This window comes from Schistocerca nitens, chromosome 4, assembly GCF_023898315.1.
Source record: "Schistocerca nitens isolate TAMUIC-IGC-003100 chromosome 4, iqSchNite1.1, whole genome shotgun sequence".
Lineage (NCBI taxonomy): Eukaryota > Metazoa > Arthropoda > Insecta > Orthoptera > Acrididae > Schistocerca > Schistocerca nitens.
The window spans coordinates 515505748-515527183 of record NC_064617.1 but is presented as its reverse complement, the minus strand read 5'-3'; the positions used below and the strand labels follow the sequence as shown (position 1 = coordinate 515527183).

At 41.5% G+C, this 21436-nt stretch overlaps 2 protein-coding genes across 5 annotated transcripts in view; one reads left to right on the top strand and one right to left on the bottom strand.

Annotated features, from left to right (window-relative positions):
* The window catches only part of LOC126251441 (putative inositol monophosphatase 3), a 49884-nt gene extending 31461 nt beyond the window's left edge, over positions 1–18423 (bottom strand). The window contains exons 1-2 of the mRNA XM_049951865.1: positions 17861–18423; positions 17426–17579 (exon numbers count right to left, since the gene is read on the bottom strand). Coding sequence (XP_049807822.1) covers positions 17426–17579; positions 17861–18211 — 505 coding nt within the window. The 5' untranslated portion in view covers positions 18212–18423. The remainder of the gene's footprint in view (positions 1–17425; positions 17580–17860) is intronic.
* Positions 18387–21436, top strand: part of LOC126251442 (ubiquitin-conjugating enzyme E2 W) — an 85928-nt gene continuing 82878 nt past the window's right edge. The window contains exon 1 of one of the 4 annotated variants that reach the window (XM_049951867.1): positions 18387–18509. In XM_049951867.1, the coding sequence (XP_049807824.1) occupies positions 18486–18509 (24 nt within the window). In that variant the 5' untranslated portion in view covers positions 18387–18485. Of the gene's footprint in view, positions 18510–18626; positions 18931–21436 lie in introns of those variants that run through there. The other 3 variants (XR_007545736.1, XM_049951868.1, XM_049951869.1) reach the window with 3 other exon arrangements.

Here is a 21436-nt window from a genome sequence, read left to right as displayed (position 1 = left end):
TCTCAAATATGTACAACTCTTCGTTGATGGCAGGTACATTTCCAAACTGCATGAAAGTTGCTAAAGTTATCCCAATCTTTAAGAAAGGTGAAAAACTCAACGCAGAAAATTACAGACCCGTATCGCTATTACCTGTGTTTGGTAAACTTCTGGAGAGATTAGTTCACCAAAGACTAATAAATTTTCTTGATAAGAACCAGATACTATGTGATGCCCAGCACGGTTTCAGAAAAAACAAATCGACGACATCCTCCATATATGAGTGATTACACTCCACCCTTGATGCTCTAGACAAAAAACAAAAAGCAGTTGGGATCTTCCTAGATTTGTCCAAGGCATTTGATGTCATACACCACAAGATTCTTCTGGAGTCATATGACATAAGAGGCACCCCACTAAACTGGTTCAGCTCATACCTGACAAATAGGAAACAAAAAGTGTCAATAAAACATAACAATCAAGGACATATCGAAACATACTACTCTGACTATTGCAATATTACACAAGGTGTGCCCCGAGGCTCAATACTTGGACCAGTGCTCTTCCTTGTGTAGATAAACGACCTACTGTCAAACATCAATGCCAGCACCAGTACACTCTTCGTAGATGATACCAGTATCCTCATAACAAGCAAAAATGAACATGAACTCCAAGAGGCCATAAATGGAAATACAGACGAACTTGGTGATTGGTTTGAGAAAAACAAAGCTCATAGTTAACACAAAGAAAACCACTTACCTAAACTTCCACCTAAGAACAAATAAAATTATGCCTGATATGAAATTACACAGTTCCCAAATACAGAAACATGATTTCTAGGCCTATGGATCCAGGAAAATCTAAAACGGCAAACACACATTAATAAAACTAATAGTAAGCTAAACAAAGTGTGCTAAGCCCTACGAATCCTTGCATACTGCACAAGCCCAGAAACTGTTCACACAGCCTACTATGCACAATTCCACAGTGTAATGCAGTATGGTATTATATTCTGGGGAGACTCTACACATAGCCCAAACATTCTCCTCACCCAAAAGAGAGCTATAAGAATAATGAATAAGGCAATGCCGACTGATAGCTGCAAACCTCTCTTCCAAAAGTTGCTCATCTTACCTCTTGGCAGCCTGTGTATACTAGAACTATGCAAATTTGTAAAAAGTAATATTACAAAATTTAATAAAAATGTAAATGCCCATGCCTATCGTACAAGGCAGAAAATGAAACTCCATGTTAAAGAAATGCGCACCTCTGCCATTAAAAACTTTCCTTTCAACAAAGGCATTAAAATATACATCAGGCTGCTATCAGAAATAAAAAACAGTAAGTCCCTGACTGTATTTAATACAAAATTAAAATCATTCCTACTTGTTCATTGTTTCTACAGTGCAAGTGAGTTTTTGCTCCACATGGGTGGAAAGAAACATGAAACAAAGTGCAGCAAAGATTTTTGTAAAGAGTAAAACATTAATGCAAGTATGTGCAAAAATCTTGCAGCTATATCATCTGCTACTAGGCAAATTACGTGCAGAAAGAATATCCAACCAGCTACTGTTGTGTGTAAGTGTGAGAGGAATACAGCACTAAAATACAAATGTGTAACTGAGTATGTAATTTGTGTGTTCGTAACTTCTCAGAAAATATGTATGTAAACTCATGTTTGTGTAAACTTTCGGCATATTACTTCATGCCAGCAAATTATTGTAATGTCCAACATCAAATGTATGTATGTGCATCACCATGTGCATGTCATGTACATTATTGATTCAGAGGACAAAAAATAAATTATGATATATCTAGCCCAATCAATCTCGCATGCAGCTTCAATTTCTAACTCAATGGATTACAGTGTCTTGTCTAATGTGACAAACCCACAACCTCTGTTTGCCATCACCCTATACTTTCAATACACACTGAAGTTTTCCCCAAAAAATCCCCAAAGCAATTACAATAAGCACAAGTAACAAAGATTGCTTTGGGCACTTTTTGTTTGCCACTGAAGGCTTTATTATCATGCCATCATCAATGAGACGAGTTCCAGTCATTAACTGACATTCACAACTAAACTGTGAAGCTTTTGTCGAATGCAAAAAGCTGTGCATGTCTCACACAAGTTGCCTACATGCCAGCAATGATCATAAGCATTGCTGGTGTTCAGGGAGATCTTTTGATCACTAAATGTCATGAGCTGCCTCAACTCTTCCCTAATAATCAAGCATAGGGACAGCCGAACCTGCCCAGGAAGGGCACCTTAGTATCTTTAACGAAGAATTGTGCTGCAATAGGATCTTGTCTGAGCAAGGAACTACGTCAGCAAGTAACAGGTATTCTGCTTCATGTACCAGATTCTGTCAAATCTGGAGTGGTGATAAGAGAGACCAAGCAATCCATGGTAAAACACCATGTCAACATGGAGGATCATTCCCCAATTAGCTAGCATTCGTATAGGGTATCACTGGCTGAAGCATACATAACTTGAAATTGGAGAACAGCAAGACGGCACCACTGAACCTTCAGAGAGTTCTTGGTCCCCTCTAGTGCTGCTTGTGAAGGAGGAGAACCGTGCATGGCATTTGTGCATCAACTATTGAGGACTGAACAAAAAAAAAAAATATCCACTGTCACGCATTGATGAAAACTTGGACTGCTTGAGAGGGGAAAGTATTTCTCAACTATGGAATTGCAGAAAAGCTATTGGCAAATGGAGGTTGATGAGGCTGATTGGGGAAAGGCTGCCTTCATAGCTCCTAGTGGTCTCTGTTTTCTTCTTAAGGAGACACTAACATTCTCTCTGGTTCTTGTATTGTATGACAAGAATGGTGAGACAGAACTTCACACTGATGCCAGCAGCTTTGGGCTAGAATCAGTTCTAATAAAAATTCAGGAAGGTGCTAAGAAGGTGGCAGCTAAACTTCCAGGTCCTCTCCAATTTCGAGATGAACTACTATACAACTGAGAAGGAGTACTTTGAAGTTGTTTGGGCAATTAACAAGTTCTGAAAGTACTTATTTGACAAATAATTCAACATTGTGAGAGATCATCATTGTCTGCACTGGTTGACTAGCCTGAAGATATATTGAGTTGACTGGTGAGGGGGCAAGGAGACTTAAGGAGTATGGTGTCACAATGGTATACAAAAAAAGACACAAACACAAGGACGCTGACTACTTTTAGGGAATTCTTTGGTAGAGAGACCATATCACTGCTGAACAGAGAGAAGATCCAGCACTACTGAACGCCACAGAAACGCCAAAGAATGATGAATTGACCGAAAGAAGGATGAATTGACCGAAAGAAGGATTCCAATTAATATGTGGAACATTGTATGAGAGGAATTATGATCCATCACACAGTATGGTGTGTGGAAACAAATACAGAATGTTTTCAAGTAAGTGGCAATGATGAGAGGTGACGAGTGATATCTATTGTTACCTGTAACTTGCCTATTCACTACAGTCACCTTCCCTGTGAAATTTTATCCCCTTAACGCTAAGCCATCTGATAATATAAAACACGAGAACAAAGGTTTACCACCTACTAGGTATCCAAGTTCTTCCAAATGTATCCTAAATCTGTGTGTGTTTCTCTGTAAAACATAAGCCATATTACAGTGACACTTTATTTAATTTCCCCTTTTTTCCCCATCAAAAGCTGCAGTGGGAGCAGGTTTGTAACAGACCAATGCTTGTTACATTATGCAGACATTAATGTCTACATCAGGCATTTGTCTCTTCTTCAGATTGACCATATAGGACAGATGATGTGTGATCTGATGACTTTTGATTCATTCTTTTATATCTTTGGTTATTCAACAGGTTTTCCTTACAATGAGATGGTTCCACATCTGTTTCTAGTGATGAACATGGAGTTAGTGATATATGTTATTCTATTATGTTTGTTGGTGGTACACGGGGAAAAAATGATTTTATCTCAAGTTCCTCACTAAAAATGTAGCTATTAATGCCAGTTTCAGACAATGAAGTGTGCATTGCACAATGATGTTCCCTTTTCTGCAATGAATCATCATATGTCTGGCACTTAGATTACCAAACAGCATAGTTCATGTTTACTAGAACAGTTCAGTTCACACAAAATAGAGGGAATGGAAATGAACTTTCATTTCAAATGCAGATTGGCCACATTTTCTTCCGGATGTTAAGCTCACAATTCACCAAATAGTAAGCCAGTACAGAGTGTGTGTGTGTGTGTGTGTGTGTGTGTGTGTGTGTGTGTGTGTGCGCGCGTGGAAGGGGGGGGAGTGGCACCTGCTCTCTATAGTTCTGAAGAAAGATTCAGCTGAAAACTAGCAAAGCTCACAGTTTCTTTAACATGCTTTTCTAAGACTCTGTGGCTCTACATCCAGTGAGTTGCTACCTTTATTTTCAGTCCACCAGGATTTTCCACTACCACATTCCCTGCATGTTACACATTTCTTGCATGCCTCAAGTTGACACTTTAAACAGGGTACTGAATTTGGGACAAACTGCTTCTACTTTGGGAGCAGAAAATCAGCTTAATAGCCCAACTGAACATCAATATGCAAAATATATCATAGATATGTGGAAGTGGCAGGACAGATGACATGAACACCACTTGACATGAGGTATGTGGCTATGTACCTTGTGAGCCAGCTGCCTGGCCAATAAAAGAATGATCACAGTGTGTCTTAAGCCACTTCAGTGTTTACACAGGCTCCTATCTTACAATATCTGTGCGCCTTTCATTACAATTAGTATGTTTCACTCTTTGGACATCCTCTGTATCCAGTGCTGCAAGACTGGTGCCTGAACGTAAGATTATGGATTTATTCATAACGTCCTTGCATTACCTTATGATGAACCTATCTGTTTCCAAAGTTTGTGATGCTACATTTGTTTCATATGCTTGTTTCAAGTTTCATGTAAAAATAAACATTTAGTGCCCTCTACAAAGCTGGCAACAAGAAACTTGTTATGTCAGACATTTATATCACTGTTTTGTGCTACGCAGTTTGCTATGATACACTCATGAAATATCATTGGACTTGCATCAGGTGAATATTGGTTACGGGAACCACTAAAGTCGTCCAACAATCACTGGAACAACTACAGCAGCAAACACCATCAGTGTTAACCTTCCTCAAATCAACCAAAGAAAGCTCAACAATGACATCAACTCCAGCCACTGCAGAGTTTCCACTTTCCGACAAAGCCAAAGAGTGTACATAAGTTTACGGAATAAACAGTCACAATAAAGTTACGTAATTCTTCTCATACGTTAATATATTTGTGTGTAGCAAACAAAATTTGTGAGCAACATGCTTTAAAAGTTCAAAAAACATAAAGCTGCATTTCACAAAATGGAAAATGTCTCCAATGACAACAATATCAATAAGTCACAATGGAATCGGGCAACTCATACAAATATCTGGGTATAGCAGTTTGTAGTGATATTAAATGGAATGATCACATAATTCAGCATAGGTATAGGAGGTGGCTCACTTCAGTTCATTGGCAGGACACTTGGAAATGCAATCAGGCTACGGAGGAGATTGCTTACAAAACACCTGTGCAACCCATCCTAGAATATTGCTCAATTGTGTGAAACTTACACTACATAGGTCTAACAGGAGTACTGGGAGTATACAAAGGGAAACATGAATAGTCACAAGTTTGTTTGACATATGAGAGAGAGTCACAGAGTTGCTGAAAAACCAAAACTTGACAGACACTTGAAGAGAGATGCCAACTATCCCATGAGAACCTAGTTATTAAGTTTCAAGAACCAGTTTTAAGTGAGGATCTAGAAATATACTGCAACACCCAAAAGATTGCTCTCATATGTACCAACAAGGCAAGACTAGCACCATTACTCACACACACATTTTAGCTATCATTTTTCCAACACTTCATATGTTAACAGAATGGAAAGAAACACCAATATCTGGTACTCTCTTCCATAAACTTATCAGCAGTTTCCGAAATGCAGACGTAGATGGTATTATAATTGAATGACTGTCTATTCCGTACACACTTTTATTGTACTGATACACGAGGTTTTGAATGCCACCATATATACATTGTTTTTGTAATATAACAGTATGTACAAGGAGATTCTAGTCAAATAGGCATGCCATTAAATAATGTAATACCTACTGTAAGAAAATTGAAAATTTTGTGTTAGTTGGAAACCTTGTGAAGAGTTTTAGTCATTTGTTTGATTAACATATACATAAACATAAAATTTAAGGTCTTAGTGTCAACTGTGTGTCCACTCAAAAAACACTTTTGAAAAACAGTGTTCTGTCATCAGGTGTTTACTTTGGGAATGTGTACAACTGTTGGAAATATCATCTTGGATTAACAAACAATGGGGCATTAGTTACACAATCTGTTCAAGTTTTTACGCATGGGTGGAAAAGTATAGAACAGGCCGTAAAAGCATAACCAATGAACACTGCTCTTGGTGTCCTATAGCAATATCAACGTTGATACTGCAAGCTTGTATTACTTCACTTATCGAAGAAGACTGGTGACTTACAGTAGAAGAAATTGCTGATAAATGGTGAGTAACTGTTGGCATAACTCATTCTCTCACTCAAAACAAACTGAAATACCACAAGACTGCGCAAGTTGGGTTCCCAGAGAGCTTTCTGTTCATCAAAGAGGCAGAGATTTCGCATTTGCACCGAGCTAAAAAATCATTTCCATAGCAAAGTTGATGCATTTTTGGGTATAATTTTAACCAATGGTGGATACATCAGTTTCAGCCAGACTCCAGGTGTCAAAGCATGTAGTGGAAACACCTGCTGCTGCTGGTGTTGTTGTTGTCATCGTCGTCGTCTTCTTCGGTCCAAAAACTGGTTTGCTGCAGCTCTCCAGGCAACTCTGTGCTGTGCAAGCCTCTTCATCTCTACTGCGACCTACATCCTTCTGAATCTGCTTACTGTGTTCATCTGTCGGTCTCCCTCTACAATTTTATACCCCCCCCCCCCCCGGTCCCACCATGCTTGCCTCCAGTACTAAATTGGTGATCAGTGATCCCCTGATGTCTCAGAATGTGTCCCACCAACCGATCCCTTCTTTTAGTCAAGTTGTGCCCCAAATTTTTTTTCTCCCGATTCTATTCAGTACCTCCTTATTAGTTATGTGGTCTACCCATCTAATCTTCAACATTCTTCTGTAGCACCACGTTTCAAAAGCTTCTAGTCTCTTCTTGACTAAACTGTTTATCTTGTGTGTTTCATTTCCATACATTGCTACACTCCATACAAATACTTTCAAACAAGACTTCCTGACACTTGTACTCAATGTCAACAAATTTCTCATCTTCAGAAAATATTTTCTTGCCATTATCAGTCTACATTTTATTTCCTCTCTATTTCAGCCATCATCAGTTATTTTGCTGCCCAAATAGCAAAACTCGTCTACTACTTTCAGTTTCTCATTTCCTAATTAATTCCCTCGGTATCACCTGATTTAATTCGACTATATTCCATTATCCTTGTCTTGATTTTGTTGATGTTCATCCTATATCCTCCTTTCAAGACACCATCCATTCTGTTCAACTGCTTTTACCACTCCTTTGCTGTCTCTGACTTCTGGACTTTTTGTAGAAAATTCAAAACACAACCATTGACTAGTAAGGTTATGTTAACCATTTTTTTTTTTTTTTTTTTTTTTTTGGGGTGGGGGGTGGTGGGGTGGGGGGTGGGGAGAAATGTGTTTCTAACAGCATCCACAACTCGGGCATGATTGAGAACAAGGTCATGCCTCAACTGAAGATTGGTTGGTTGGTTGTAGAAGGGACCAAACTATGCGGTCATCAGTCCCTCCGACCTTGGATTAACTAAAACCGATAAAATCCCACATTAGGAGAGGCAACCACAATGTCCATAAATGAGAAACTAAGGGAAGGAAGGAAAACGGCGGAAGAAGATGTGAGGGAAAGAAAGTGACTAATGACAGGGGTGGGAAGGAAGAAGCACAGGAGACAAGAGAGACGCTCAAGACATAACAGACCCCGTAACGAAAGGAGTGGCAAGGCAGAGGGCTGGGGTAAACCACCAAGCCCAGTTGAAGCCAGTCCAGTTCGGGCGAAGGGGGGAGCAAGAGGGCCTGTCATCCCCTCCACTCACTGATAAGGTGAAAGGTCCCTCCCTTAAATAAAGCAATAAAAACCCCTACCACGAATAAAACGTAAAACGAGATCTGCCGCTGACGCAATGGCAGCCAACACCAGGGATAATGATTATCGAGAGCTAAAAGTCCATTGTAGGGTGGCTAAGTTAGGGCCACAGTCAACATTGATCCACAACGATAGAGAGGGGGGTCCTCACGATGGAGGAGATAACTGTGAATCAAAAAAGTATGGCCGATGCGGAGCCGGCAGAGGATGACACAGGCCTTACAAGAGGCCCGTAAGGAGGACCACCATGGAGTTGTAGAATCCTTAATTGCCATGAGCTTGTTTGGCAAAGAAAAAGTGCTCCATTCTGCATTCCAAAGGCTCAAAACCTGATGACATAATGCCGAGCGAAGGACTATTTCTGGAATGCCAATAGCAAGAGATGGCCTGGTAGTAGCTAATTTAGCCAGTCGATCAGCAAGTTCATTGTCAGGAATCCCAACATGGCCTGGGGTCCAAATGAAAACCACCGAGCATCCATGTTGAGCAAGGAGAGAAATGGAGTCCTGGATAGTGATGACCAACGGGTGGTGATGGAAGGACTGGCCAATAGCATGCAAACCACTCAATGAGACACTACAGATAGTGAAGGATAGTCCTGAGCAGAAGCGGATATGGTCCAGTGCGCACAAGATGGCTACCAATTCTGCAGTAAAAACACTACAGCCATCTGGCAAGGAACGAAGTTCCGTGAGTCGCGCATAGGTGTAAGCAAAACCAGTGCAGCCAGCAACCATGGAGCCATCAGTACAGATCACTTCTGAACCCTGAAAAGAACTGAGGGGACAGGAGAACTGGTGGCGAAGAGCCATCAGAGGGACAGAATCCTTTGAATCGATTGAGAGGTCAAGACAGAGTTGCGGCCGAGAGACACACCATGGAGGGGTACATGCACGAGGTGAGAAGAGAGGTGGTAAAGGCAACTGCTGGAGCTCAGAAAATAGCAACTGAATGTGGAAAACCATGGTAAACCCACATCGTGGCCGCCGCTGCGGCAGGGTGATCTCCATGTCTGGATAAAGGAGACCATTATTAGGGTGCTTTGTGGAGCAGCGAATGCGGAGCGCATAAGATATCAGCTGTTGTTGGCGCAAAACTGGCAGTGGTGGAATCCCCGTCTCTGCGAGAATGCTAATTACGGAGCTAGTCCGGAAGGTACCAGTTGCAAGTCGGACCACACAGTTGTGGTTGGGGTCTAGTATCCGCAGTTTCGAAGGTGATGCAGAACCATAGACAGGATTTCCATAGTCTAAACAAGACTGGACCAATGCTTGATATAATCGCAGGAGAACAGAGCGGTCTGCACCCCAGGTGATATTGCACAGACATCTAAGAACACTGAGATGGGACCAGCACGTCCTCTTCAGCTGGCGAAGGTGAGGGAGCCATGTCAACTGGGCATCGAAGACCATACCCAAGAAGCGATGGGTGTCCACCACCTCGAGGGGCTGGCCATCGAGGAACAGTTCCGGATGGGGATGGACTGTACGGCAATGGCAGAAATGCACAACACAAGTCTTGGCCACCGAAAACTGAAAGCCATGGGAGAGAGCCCATGAGTGGGCCCGACAGATTGCCCCCCTGTAGACAGCGTTCTGCAGTGCCCATTACGGAGGAGGCGAGGTAGATACAAAAATCGTCAGCATACAGAAAGGGGGACACTGTCGATCCAACAGCTGTCACCAGACCATTAATGGCTATTAGAAAGAGAGGGACGCTCAGCACGGAACCCTGGGTTAGTATACCATGGTGGCCAGCCACTGATAAGTGTTGGAGCATTTGGTTATGTATCCGATCCGGTCCAGGAGCCGTGTCAGGACAAAGGGCAAGGGCATTGGTAAATCCCCACTAACTGAATGGGGCATTATATGGTTCTGAGCAGCGAGAAAAAAAAAAAGACAAAGGCAGTCGTTCTGAACACTCTTTCAGGAGAAGGAACATGGGCGGATACTGAGCCGATGCCAAAGCTTGAGCAAAGTGTTGAGCAAAATTTTCTGCCACAACATCCGGTAAGCACAACACCATGCACAGAAATTCCTGCAACCCCAGTGGGAGGATGGTGACCAAAAATTCGCTGGAGTTTCCCCCAGACTTGTGAAGAGAGAGAGTGGGGTCCTGTGACAGCTACATATCATTCCCAGCAAATCCGTTTCTGAAATTTGATTAGGTAGCGGGCCTGGGCGTGGAGTCGTTTAAAGACCAGAAGAATAGCAGTAGAAGGGTGCCGCTTGAAGTGTTGAAGAGCACAGGGGCGGTCTTTTATGGCTGCAGCAATTTCTGGAGTCCACCAAGGGACCATCTTCTGGCGGGGGGAACCTGTAGAAGAAGGGATTGCTGAAACAGCTGCTGAAAAGATAGAGGCAGTCAAGGTCCGAGTAGATTCATCAACACTGTTGTGTGGCAATACAGGGGGGATGGGAACAGAGGAGAAGGCACCCCAATCAGCCTTAGATATTGCCTACCTGGGAGGGTGACGGAGAGAGAGAGAGACACTGAAGGAAGGTCAAAACAATTGGGTAAGGGTCGCTGTCACATAAGTCATCGTGGACGCCCCACTGAATGGAGGAAAGAAGGTCGGGACTGCAGATGGAGAGGTCAATGGGTGAGAAAGTGCCGTGTGCCACACTAAAGTGTGTGGGAGCACCTGTGTTAAGTAAACAGAGATCAAGCCCTGCCAGAACAGCTTCAACTGTCCTGGCAAGGGCAGTAGTCTTATGACTACCCCAAAGAGGGTTGTGGGCATTAAAGCCCCCTAATAACTGGAAGGGAGAAGGAAGTTTCTGAAGAAGGGTGGTGAGGGCATGGGATGTGGGCGGCCTGTCAGGTGGGGGGTAGAGATTACAGATTGTGATTGGAGTGGCCAGATGGACCCTGACAGCAATGGCTTCCAGAGTGGTATGGAGGGGAACCCATTTACTAACAATGTCCTTGCGGACCAAGGTGCAAACACCACCAGAAGCCCGCAAGGGGTCAATTCGGTTCCGACAGAAAGTGTGGAACCCATGAAGGGTGGGTGAGTACGAATTGACAAAATGGGTCTCCTGGAGCACAATAAAAGTGGCAGAGTAGAAGGAAAGAAGGGGATGCAACTCTGGAAGGTGACGCAAATAACCATTACAATTCCACTGGAGGATTCTCAAACCGGAGACCAAAGTGGAAGCGAATGGACTGGAGTTGGTCACACCACCGAGTCGCTTTGCGTCACCAATAAGGATGGGGTAATATCAATATAGGTGGGGGTCAGACACTGTTGGTTCATTAGCTGTAGGAGGGGAAGGCTGCACCTCAGGGGGTACTAGAGGGGCCTTGCCCTTGTTCCTGCGTTTCTGCTTCTTCTCTTGGGAATGAAGAGAAGAGCAGACTTAAGTGAGGGCAGGCACAGAATTACACCGGGCAATCTTAGCACTCACCAGCTGCAGATCATGCTGCCGATGTGGAGCAGTAGATCACCTTTCAGGGGTGCCGGGAAGAGGAGTCCCGGGAGGTAGCTCCAGTACCGGCGGCTGCCGAAGGAGGGGAGCACTTCTCCGGCAGGGGAGGGGGAGCAGCATCCGAAGGGGTGGGTATGGGTACTGAGGGGGAGGGGGGGGGGAGGCTGAAGGAATGGGGCAAATGGGGTGGGGCTGGGAAGAGGAGGGGGTAGCAGAGGGAATGGACGCAATTGAAGCAAAAGTAAAGGTCATAGACAGAGGATAGAGCCGGTCATATTTTTGACGAGCCTCAGTTTAGGTGAGCCGATCTAAGGTTTTGTATTCTTGAATCTTTCTTTCTTTCACAAACACCAGGCATGTAGATGAGCGTGGTGAATGCTGTCCATTACAACTTACACACATTGGCGGGGGAGCACAGGCACACCCCTCATGGAGGGGATTGGTGGCGCAGCGAGAAGACGTGTCCAAACCTTAAGCATTTAAAACATCTCATCAGTGGTGGAATATAACACTTTACATCACACTGCTACACCATTACCTTGACCGTCTCTGGGAGGACATCCCCCGTGAAGGCCAGGATAAAGGCGGCTGTAGTGATGCGATTGTTTGGAGGGCCTCGCTGCTCACGGCGGATAAAATGAACCCCTCACTGCTCGAGGTTAGCACGGAGGTCCTAGTCAGTTTGTAGAAGAAGATCTCTGTGGAAAATAATGCCCTGTACAGAGTTCAAAGATTGGTGGGGCATGACGGAGACTGGGACGTCACTGAGATGGTCACAAGCACGTACGCCATATTGGGCAGCACAAGATGTCTTGATGAGCAAAGCACCGGATCGCATTTTATTCATCGATTCAACTTTGCCATACTTATCTTCAATCGTCTCCACAAAAAATAAAGGCTTGATCGTGGCAAAACTACCGCCATATGTCCTGGTACAAACCAGGTACCGAGGGAAGGGCTTCAACCCAAGCTGGTGAGCTTGCCCCTCCTCCCAGGGGAAGGCTGAACGATTAGAAGGAGTGTCACGTCTGCTACCATTCTTAGAGACGGCCATGGAATGGCCAGGATGGTGAAGCTTTTGTTACTTCATGCGCAAGGCGTCTGCCGTAGTACCACCCACTCCGATCAGGGGCTCTCCCCGTGGGTGCCACCCAGCCACAGCAAGAGCCGTCTAGCACAGCGGCCATTGCCGGGAGTTCTGGTGCCCCAAAACGATGAGAATCGACTCCTGGGCATACACGAGGCGTTAACAGCTCCAGTACTAGTAGTGTGATCCCTGCGGTTTCAGGGGGCTCAGCCAAGTGGGTACTTAACAGCCCCACCACACGGACTGGCTACCGTGCTGGTGACCCAGCAGGAGGGGGCGGGCCAGGGTGCAAAGGGAAAGGGGAGGGGAGGGGGAAAGGAACCTGCACCATGGAAGCTAGGTAGGGAGTTCATCCCCAAATGGCTCACACTGAATGGAAAATTTTGGAAATGGAAGTCAAACCCCAAGGAGACCAAAAACGCCGTAAAGAACATGGAAACAGCAAACTAAACAAGAGCACAGACCAAAACAAAGCCAGGATAGCCAGGTCAACATAAAGAAGTCCACCAAGAGGGAAAAGAGGGGTCAGGGACAAAGGAGCAAGGATAGGGAGGGAGAGGAACAGGGATGGTAATAAAGCCTTCAAAGGAAAGGAAAGGAGACTGCGATAGCTTGGGGTCCCATGCGCACCATAAATGTACCCACAAAAGGACTGTGGGCCCCCTGGAGGGTCAACTGAAGAGAAGACGATTGGGATGGTAGGGGAAAGGTGTGGTACCTCTTAAAAATAATGCTTGGACTCATACGGCACACATCATGTTGGATATATTAGCAAAGAGGGATGGCAGTTTCTACTTCATGCTGTTTACAGCCCTGATCTTCCCCTTCCAGATATTTATCTGTTTGGTCTGATGAAAGTTTGGGTGGCATCAACGTCAATGACAATAAAGGACTAAAGGAAAAAAGTACAAAAGTCATCATGACATCAATGTAAATTCTTTGCTGGAGTGATAAGACAACTCATAAGAAGATGAGATATGTACTTAAGTTGGTAGGGATTAGTGGAAAAACAGACAATAATACTTTTGACTTCATTTTTTGCTGTACAGCTATTTGTATGTTTAATTATTGAACGACCCTGGTATTATAATGATATACTGTAAACATTTGTCATAATATATGGTGAGAGGATCTTAGTAAGGACCTACAGAACATTCTTACAGTAAATAAATAAAAATAATGCTTACAAATTGATTCCAAGTTTAAGTTTTCCCCTGACTCTTCTCTGCTGCCTTGGGAAAAAAGGCTCTTCCACAAAAATCTAATGATTCTGATAACTTACTTACTAATTAATAGGTTGGTGCTTAAGTTTTACATGTTGGTATTTTGGTTGCTATGGGTTTATTTATCAACTGTCATTTTTTATTTGTGGTTCACAGTTGCTATCTAAGTTTACATATTGTCATTTGGAGATAGTAAGTGGACCTGCAGACACTAAGTGGACCTGCAGACACTAGAAAATGGAGTTACAAGTTGAGAAATTGGCACATTTGTGACATATTTTTCTGTTTGAGTTAAATAGGAGGGTGACAGCAGTGGAGGCAGCCAGAAACATGTGTACCTTTTATGGGGATAATGTCACTGGACAGAGCACAACAAGAAAATTGTTATCTCATTTTAAGAAGCATCATTTTGACATTAGTGACTCTCCGCATTCACGAAGAGCTTTGGGATTTGACGAGGACTGTTTACACACATTAATCCACAATGATCCATCTCAGTGTACTCAAGAACTGGCAAATTTGATGGTCATTCCATCATCATGTGACATTTGCATGCAACAGAGAAGGTTCAAAAATAGGGAGCAACTGTGCCGCATGCTCTAAGCCAAAATTACAAAAATCAGCAGGTGGTCATATGTGCATCTCTGCTTGCTTATCATCAACTGCCTTGTGAACAACACTGACTCTACCTATCCTGTATCATTACTGGTGACAAGAAATGGTATCTTTATTCTAACATATGGAAAAGAAAGGAGTGGTTGAGCTCAAACAAAGCAACAACTCCTTGTACAAAGACATGCAGCATGCATCCACAAAAGATAATGTTAAGCATCTGGTGGAACAGCAACGGTGTGATGTACTAGGAATTGCATCGCTGAGGTTTAACCATTACTGCTGACATTTATTGTCAACAACTAAGATGTCTTGCAGATGCAATCCAAGAACTTTTACCAAAAAGACTGTGTGAAGTGATGCCTCTTAATAATGACCGTCCACATTCTCCAGACTGATAAAAAAACATCATATGGGAGTTGGGGTGGGAAGTCATGTCACATTCATCTTATTTACCTGATCTTGTGCCCTCATATTTTCACCTTTTCAGCTCTGTATTGAACAACTTTCAAGGGACTACATTTCCAGATGTGCTCCGAACATGCATTGACAAGTTCTCCGCCTCAAAACCACATGATTTTTACAGTCGCAGAATTAAAAAGTTACCTCAGCATTGACAGATTGTAAATAGTGAATGAGACTATATTACTCATGACTAATGTCTCTGTTATATGTATTTGTTGTGTTTATTAAACTTCTGGAAAAATGCTATGAACTTATGCACCAACCAAATTAATATACAACAGATTAACAACAATTTGATGGATGATGGTACAAAATTTGAATCAACTTTTATCTAGGTCTTTGATAATCTGGCGAATAAGAATGATGGTGCACAATACATTCTGCACAACTCATTTATTTGGTTCCATGTTATATTAGTTGACTGAGCAATACAGAAGAGTGTGATTCTGCCCATCTGCTATGACTCGTTACGTCAGCAAGTTGGCGGACACCCCTACTCCTAGTGTATACAATATGGCAGCAATGATGTCAGTAAATACACCCACAAACAAAGATATTTAAACATTCGAAATATTCCACTTCAGCAATAAAATGAAACTAATGGGGTGGAAAGTATAGGGTCTTGGGACGGAACAAGATAAAATAACAATGTCACCGTTCCGAAACAAACGATACTAAAAAATTACAAACACGAAATCCTCAAGAATAAACCGAACAAAAAGTACTAAAAAATCTGGAATTGAATATTAGACCTACATAGCACAAAGGAAAACAAAGATACCAGGCATCCCCCTTCCCCTCTAAAAACCAAAATAACCATTACTGAAAACATTGCCGCACACACTCATGCCTGGTTTCAGAAGCACAGACTTAGCTCAATGTCATAATTTCTGTGCACTGCTGACACTTCGAACATTCTGTCGACTGGCCATATTGTCACCCATAGAAGCAACCAACAAATGACTAATAAACTTTGCTGTAACATCTGTAGATAGTATCAAAAAAAAATTTCAAACCATGAGCAACATGACAAACTAACAATTTCAAAACAAAAAATAAATCAGTAGTCAATAACTAATGACACTGAAATAACATAGGCCTACTGCAAAGGCAGCAAAAAACAAACTCCCACAACAGTGAGTAACACAAAGCACTAAGGTCAATACTGAACTATCATCATTCACAAACAATTTAGAAACAGGAAGATTAATAATTATCAACTGGCACTGAATGAACGCGCAAAGGTATTGACAAAGAGAATGTCATCAGCATGTTATGCCTTGCAGTGACATACTATTAATTTGTAACTCAATTTTTATATTAATTTGTAACTCAATTTTTAGCTATGGAGTTCTGTTCTGGGGATCAAAATCACAAAATGAACAGTTTTCCAACTGAAGAAAAGGACTGTATGGAAACAATTAAAAGTTTTAGTTGGGTTCACTGTAATGAATTTTTTTTTAAAAAAATTAGGTATTCTTACTGTACCAAGAGAACTGATCTACCTGTCTCTTGTACACACTGGAAAAAAACATTAGTACAAAAGTCATAAATAGTTCTACACACAACCGTGGCACAAGAGCTAGTTTGGACTTACATTTGCCACGAAAGAACACACAAAAAAATTTTAAACAGTATCTTTTACAAAGAATTAGACTGTATGAAAATTTGCCTACGGAAATGAGAGAAGCAAAAATACATTTAGGATACTTAAAAAGACAGCCGAAGTGTAGCTCTTAACTTCCAGAATTCAAAGCAGGGTTAATAGTGCAAAAAAGGTGATTGCTGGTGCATAATAGACCTGCTAATGCCTCACTCATGAGGAGGTGCCAAACCACTTTTTCAGACAGATTGAGAGGAAGACATGGAAATCTAACAGAGGTGTAGCAGCATGGTTGTTATCCTAGAGTCAGCTGCGGGTATATGGCACTGTGTGCAGTGAAAAATGTGAAGAGGCTAAATGAACAATGTGTAATTATTTTTTATATTTCTAAACTAAATTGTCCTAAGACATACAAAATTAAAAGAACCGTATGTTCGGTACAACTGACAGAAGTGCATAGTGCACTTGTTAAGACATGGATGTCAGTTTTAGGTGGATGGAGATTCAGCTGAGTGTGGACATCCTTATTTACGATTTCTGTGGGCTTCATCTGATGACTTACTGATGATGTGGCACAAGACATTATACACAGGAAAACAGGAAGTGAACAGGAGTCTGAAAATATTTTTTGTCTCTATATTATTTGTTAGGAATTAAGGCTGTGATGAGAAGACTGATGCAATGCTGCAGATTATGCTGAAAGTTAAATTTTGTTGTGAGTAGGCAGAGTAACACATTCTGTCCATAACCATCAACTGTGGCATAAAAAAAATCAGAAAATCAATGAAAGGTTTACTACTGCCACTAGAAAATAGATAACGTAAATGGAAATTTTATTTACCAGTATATTCTAATGTAGCATCCAGAGGATCAATCCAGACGGAAATATCAGTTGCAGGAACATACTCATCACTCGAAGGAACTGTTTCTAAGATTTTCGAATTGTCAAGCGAAGGGATACCTGTACAGTCTTTGTTTTTCTCTTCAGAAATAACCTGTAACGCATAAAATATAAATTTAAAAATTTTAAGCACCATTACAAAGATATATCTGTACAAGAATTATCCCAACAATTTTATACTGTATTTATTTCCTGCCAAGCTCAAGACTTAGTAATTCGCTCCATAAAATGCGTAGACTACATAACATGAATCTAGTCAAACTACAAACAAAAATTTTTCCTTGTTCAAAAATTCGGCGAGTTAACCTAATTATACCGTTGGTAACTTAAGTCATCGCTTTTCCTGGCCCTTCTTTCATAAAAAGACTCATTTACCTTTATTGTCGGATATTCTTCTTTTAAACCATAATACATTACACAGTGGGAATTATAATCTGCTTTCGTAACAACATTTTTTGCGCCTTCTTTGGTTTTTCCTTTGCTTGTTTCTCCAATGTCAGTGTCCTTCCTGATTTCGGCAACTTTTCTACCTCCTCCTTCTGCCAGCAATATACAATCACTAAGGAGTTTTCGAAGACTAATATTGTTTTGCGACACTGTAGGTTCTTTTTTACTGCTGTCATAAGACCTCAGAAGATTCGTGTTTAATGATACGAAGAATAAAATCGACAAGGCCGCAATAATAAATACTCCTAATGGATTGAGCCTTACAGTCCCACCAAACATTGTTATGTAGTATCTCTTAAAAAATCTTAAACGAAATCAGTTTTGAAATGTTCATTTCAAATTTTAAAAACATTTTATTAGTTTGAATGGAAAACTCAATGGCGGTACACTTGACAAATTACTTCGCTGGATGAAACCATTTACTACTAGAAGTCTAACGTTACGTTTCACAGTAATTCTGATCACACATTACACGCATACGCGTCAACTTACTTAACGCGGCGAGATAGGCAATTCTTCTGTCACAGATCTCAGCTGACCGGAAGGGAGAAGCATGGCGTCGATGTCACCGTCGGAGGTACTGTTGTGATTTACAATTAAAGTAGCGCGTACTCGATATTCCGATATACGAAGTATTGTACTTGGTAACATTGGGTATTGCATTTTACTATAATTCTTGTTGGTTGCCCGAATGTTAGTATGTATTGCGAATGTCGTAAAACCGAATGTTTGATGCATATGGGAAAACAAGTGAAGTTAAGGTTAATATTATTGGAATGTTTTCGTGCCAAAATCCTCGCAGATATCAAGTTTGTGTCCCTTGGTGGAGTTGTGGAATAATTGATGATCTCCCGTTAATCGGTGCTTGGCTTCGAAGCGTATTTCTCAATGCCCGAAGTTCTAATTGCGTCCAGGTGTGCTCTGTTTCGCACTGTGTAAGAACTGATTTGTTTGTGATGCAACACATTATATTGTAACAGGCAAACTTTGCAAACAATGTGAGTCATAATAGGTTTGTTAGTAAATATGTTATGGATGAATAATTACACCAAACGAATATGAATGCCATAGTGACATTGTTTGATTCCTCAGATTCAGGTTCGTTATTAGTCATTTGTCATAAGTACGTCCAATAGACTTTGTCAGAATGCTTAACTTTTTGATTCTTTTTAATTGGAAAATTTACATGATATATTTGTTGCGTAGTCATGATTGTGTTGGGTATTTGTAGCAGTTTTCTAACGAATAAAATGGGTTTGGCGAAAAGAGGCGTTGCGGCTTTTTCCTTAACAATTTACGTCACACAGGTACCGTCGGTGTATTAGATAATTTGTTAAACTGTTTTTTCTCATATAAACATGGCTGCTTTTTTCCCTTAGTGTGTGAGGAGGGTGGAAGCGTACAGGTTCTAATATAGCCCTAATGGTCTTGTCTTTGGATTGTTAAAGTTGTATTATGTAGTTCTAAAATATGTAACGAACACTCTCAAAAATATATGAATTATTTCCATTAATATCTTTTATTTAATGAATAAAAGATTTGTAGAATGTCTACCATTGCCATTACTCTGACTACCTTCTTGTCAACTACGAAAATATCATTTTCTTGCTTTGCACCCACTGTATTAAACCATGTATTTGTACACACTGAAAAAATTATATGTTTTTATATACTCATAAAGTGATACATTTCTTCAACATATGTATTATTCTTGACAAGTAACAGTTATGATCTTTTACAGAACCCAAAGAAATTCTGGTCATATGTAAAGACTGTTAGTGGCACAAAAGTTAGTGTGTAGTCCCTAGCGAATGAGACAAGAGCTGGAATTGAGGGTAGCAAAGTAAAAACTGAAATGCTTAAGTCCATTTTCAAATGTTCTTTTAAAAAGGAAAAACCTGGAGAATTTCCCCAATTTCATCCTCATAGTACTGAAAAGATGGATGAAATAGTGTCAGTGGTATTGAGAAAAAGCTGAAATCATTGAAACTGAACAAAGCTCCAGGGCCCAATGGAATCTCTATAAGATTGTATACTGAATTTGCGGCTGAGTTAGCCATTCATCTAACAATAATCTATTGTAGATCCCTTGAAGGAAAAAAAAAAGATGCACACTTATTGGAAAAAATGCACAAGTCATAGGCCTAATTATATCTATCCAATTAAATTAGTTTGTCAAAAATTGATTGCTTTCATTGTTATAGATATGAAGTGAGCTCTTCCTTTGATGACCCAATGTCTTCACAAACTTCTCTGGCTCTACTGTGTTCTTCACCAACTCTTCTTCCTCACACAGTGCATAGGTTACGCCATTAATGCTTCAGCAGTTGTCATTTCAGCACCAGGGCACATTGCACATTCCTGCAACCAACACTTATCTTGTGGCTCTTGACATATACATAAAAGAATCAGATCCATCTCTGCTGTGTACTTCTTTCTCGTGACACTGCTGATGGTGAAACAAACAAGTTTGAAATTAATGCAGTAAATATGTGTGCATACTTCCTTCACTGAGCTAAGAATGGTGGTGTTTTACTGTAAAGATTCTGCATCGAACAAATATGTTTGTCTCCAATGCCTCACCCCACCCAAATGACGCAGACCCACCTTTTATCTTCTTCCTAAGATCGACAAACCCAACCATCCTGGTCGTCCTATAGTTGCAGGCTTCAAAGCACCCACCAAACTTATGTCTGCCTTAGTTGATCAGCAGCTGCAACCCATTTTACAAAGACTTCCCTCCTATATCAGAGATACCAACCGTTTCCCAGGTCGTCTGAAATTCGGGCCTGTCCTACTCCCTCCACACACCTTGCTTTTCACCAGTGATGCCACCTCCCTCTATACCAACATCCCTATGTACATGGTCTGTCTGCTGCTGAAAATTTCCTCAGTCAGTGGCCACCGTATTCCAGACCCATGAAGTCCTTCGTACTCATCTTAATCAACTTTTTATATTGACCAACTACTACTTCACCTTTGAGGGGCAGACTTACAAACAGATCAGGGATACGGCCATGGGAACCAGGATGGCCCCTTCCTATGCTGACCTTTTCCTGGGTCGCTTGAAAAGGGACTTTCATTGGATACATAAGTCTACAGGCCCTGGTTTGGTATAGTACAATTGATGACATCTTTACCATATGGACTCACGGTGTGACTGACCTGTTAAAATTCCTGGAATCTCTGAATACCTTCTCCCATTCAAATTTCATGTGGTCATATTCCGAATCCCATGCCACTTTTCTTGCTGTTGATCTCGTCGTCACCAGGTGCCAGCTACGCACTTTTGTCCACATTAAACCTACTAACAAACAACAGTACTTACATTTCGAAGTTTCCATCCTTTCCATGTCAGACATTCCCTCCCATACAGCCTTGACATTCGAGGCAAACATATTTGTTCGGATGCAGATACTGTACAACGATACACCACCATTCTCACCTCACCTTCGCCTTCATTGGACATAATTACCCCCAGCCTAGTTCCCACCATCACACCCA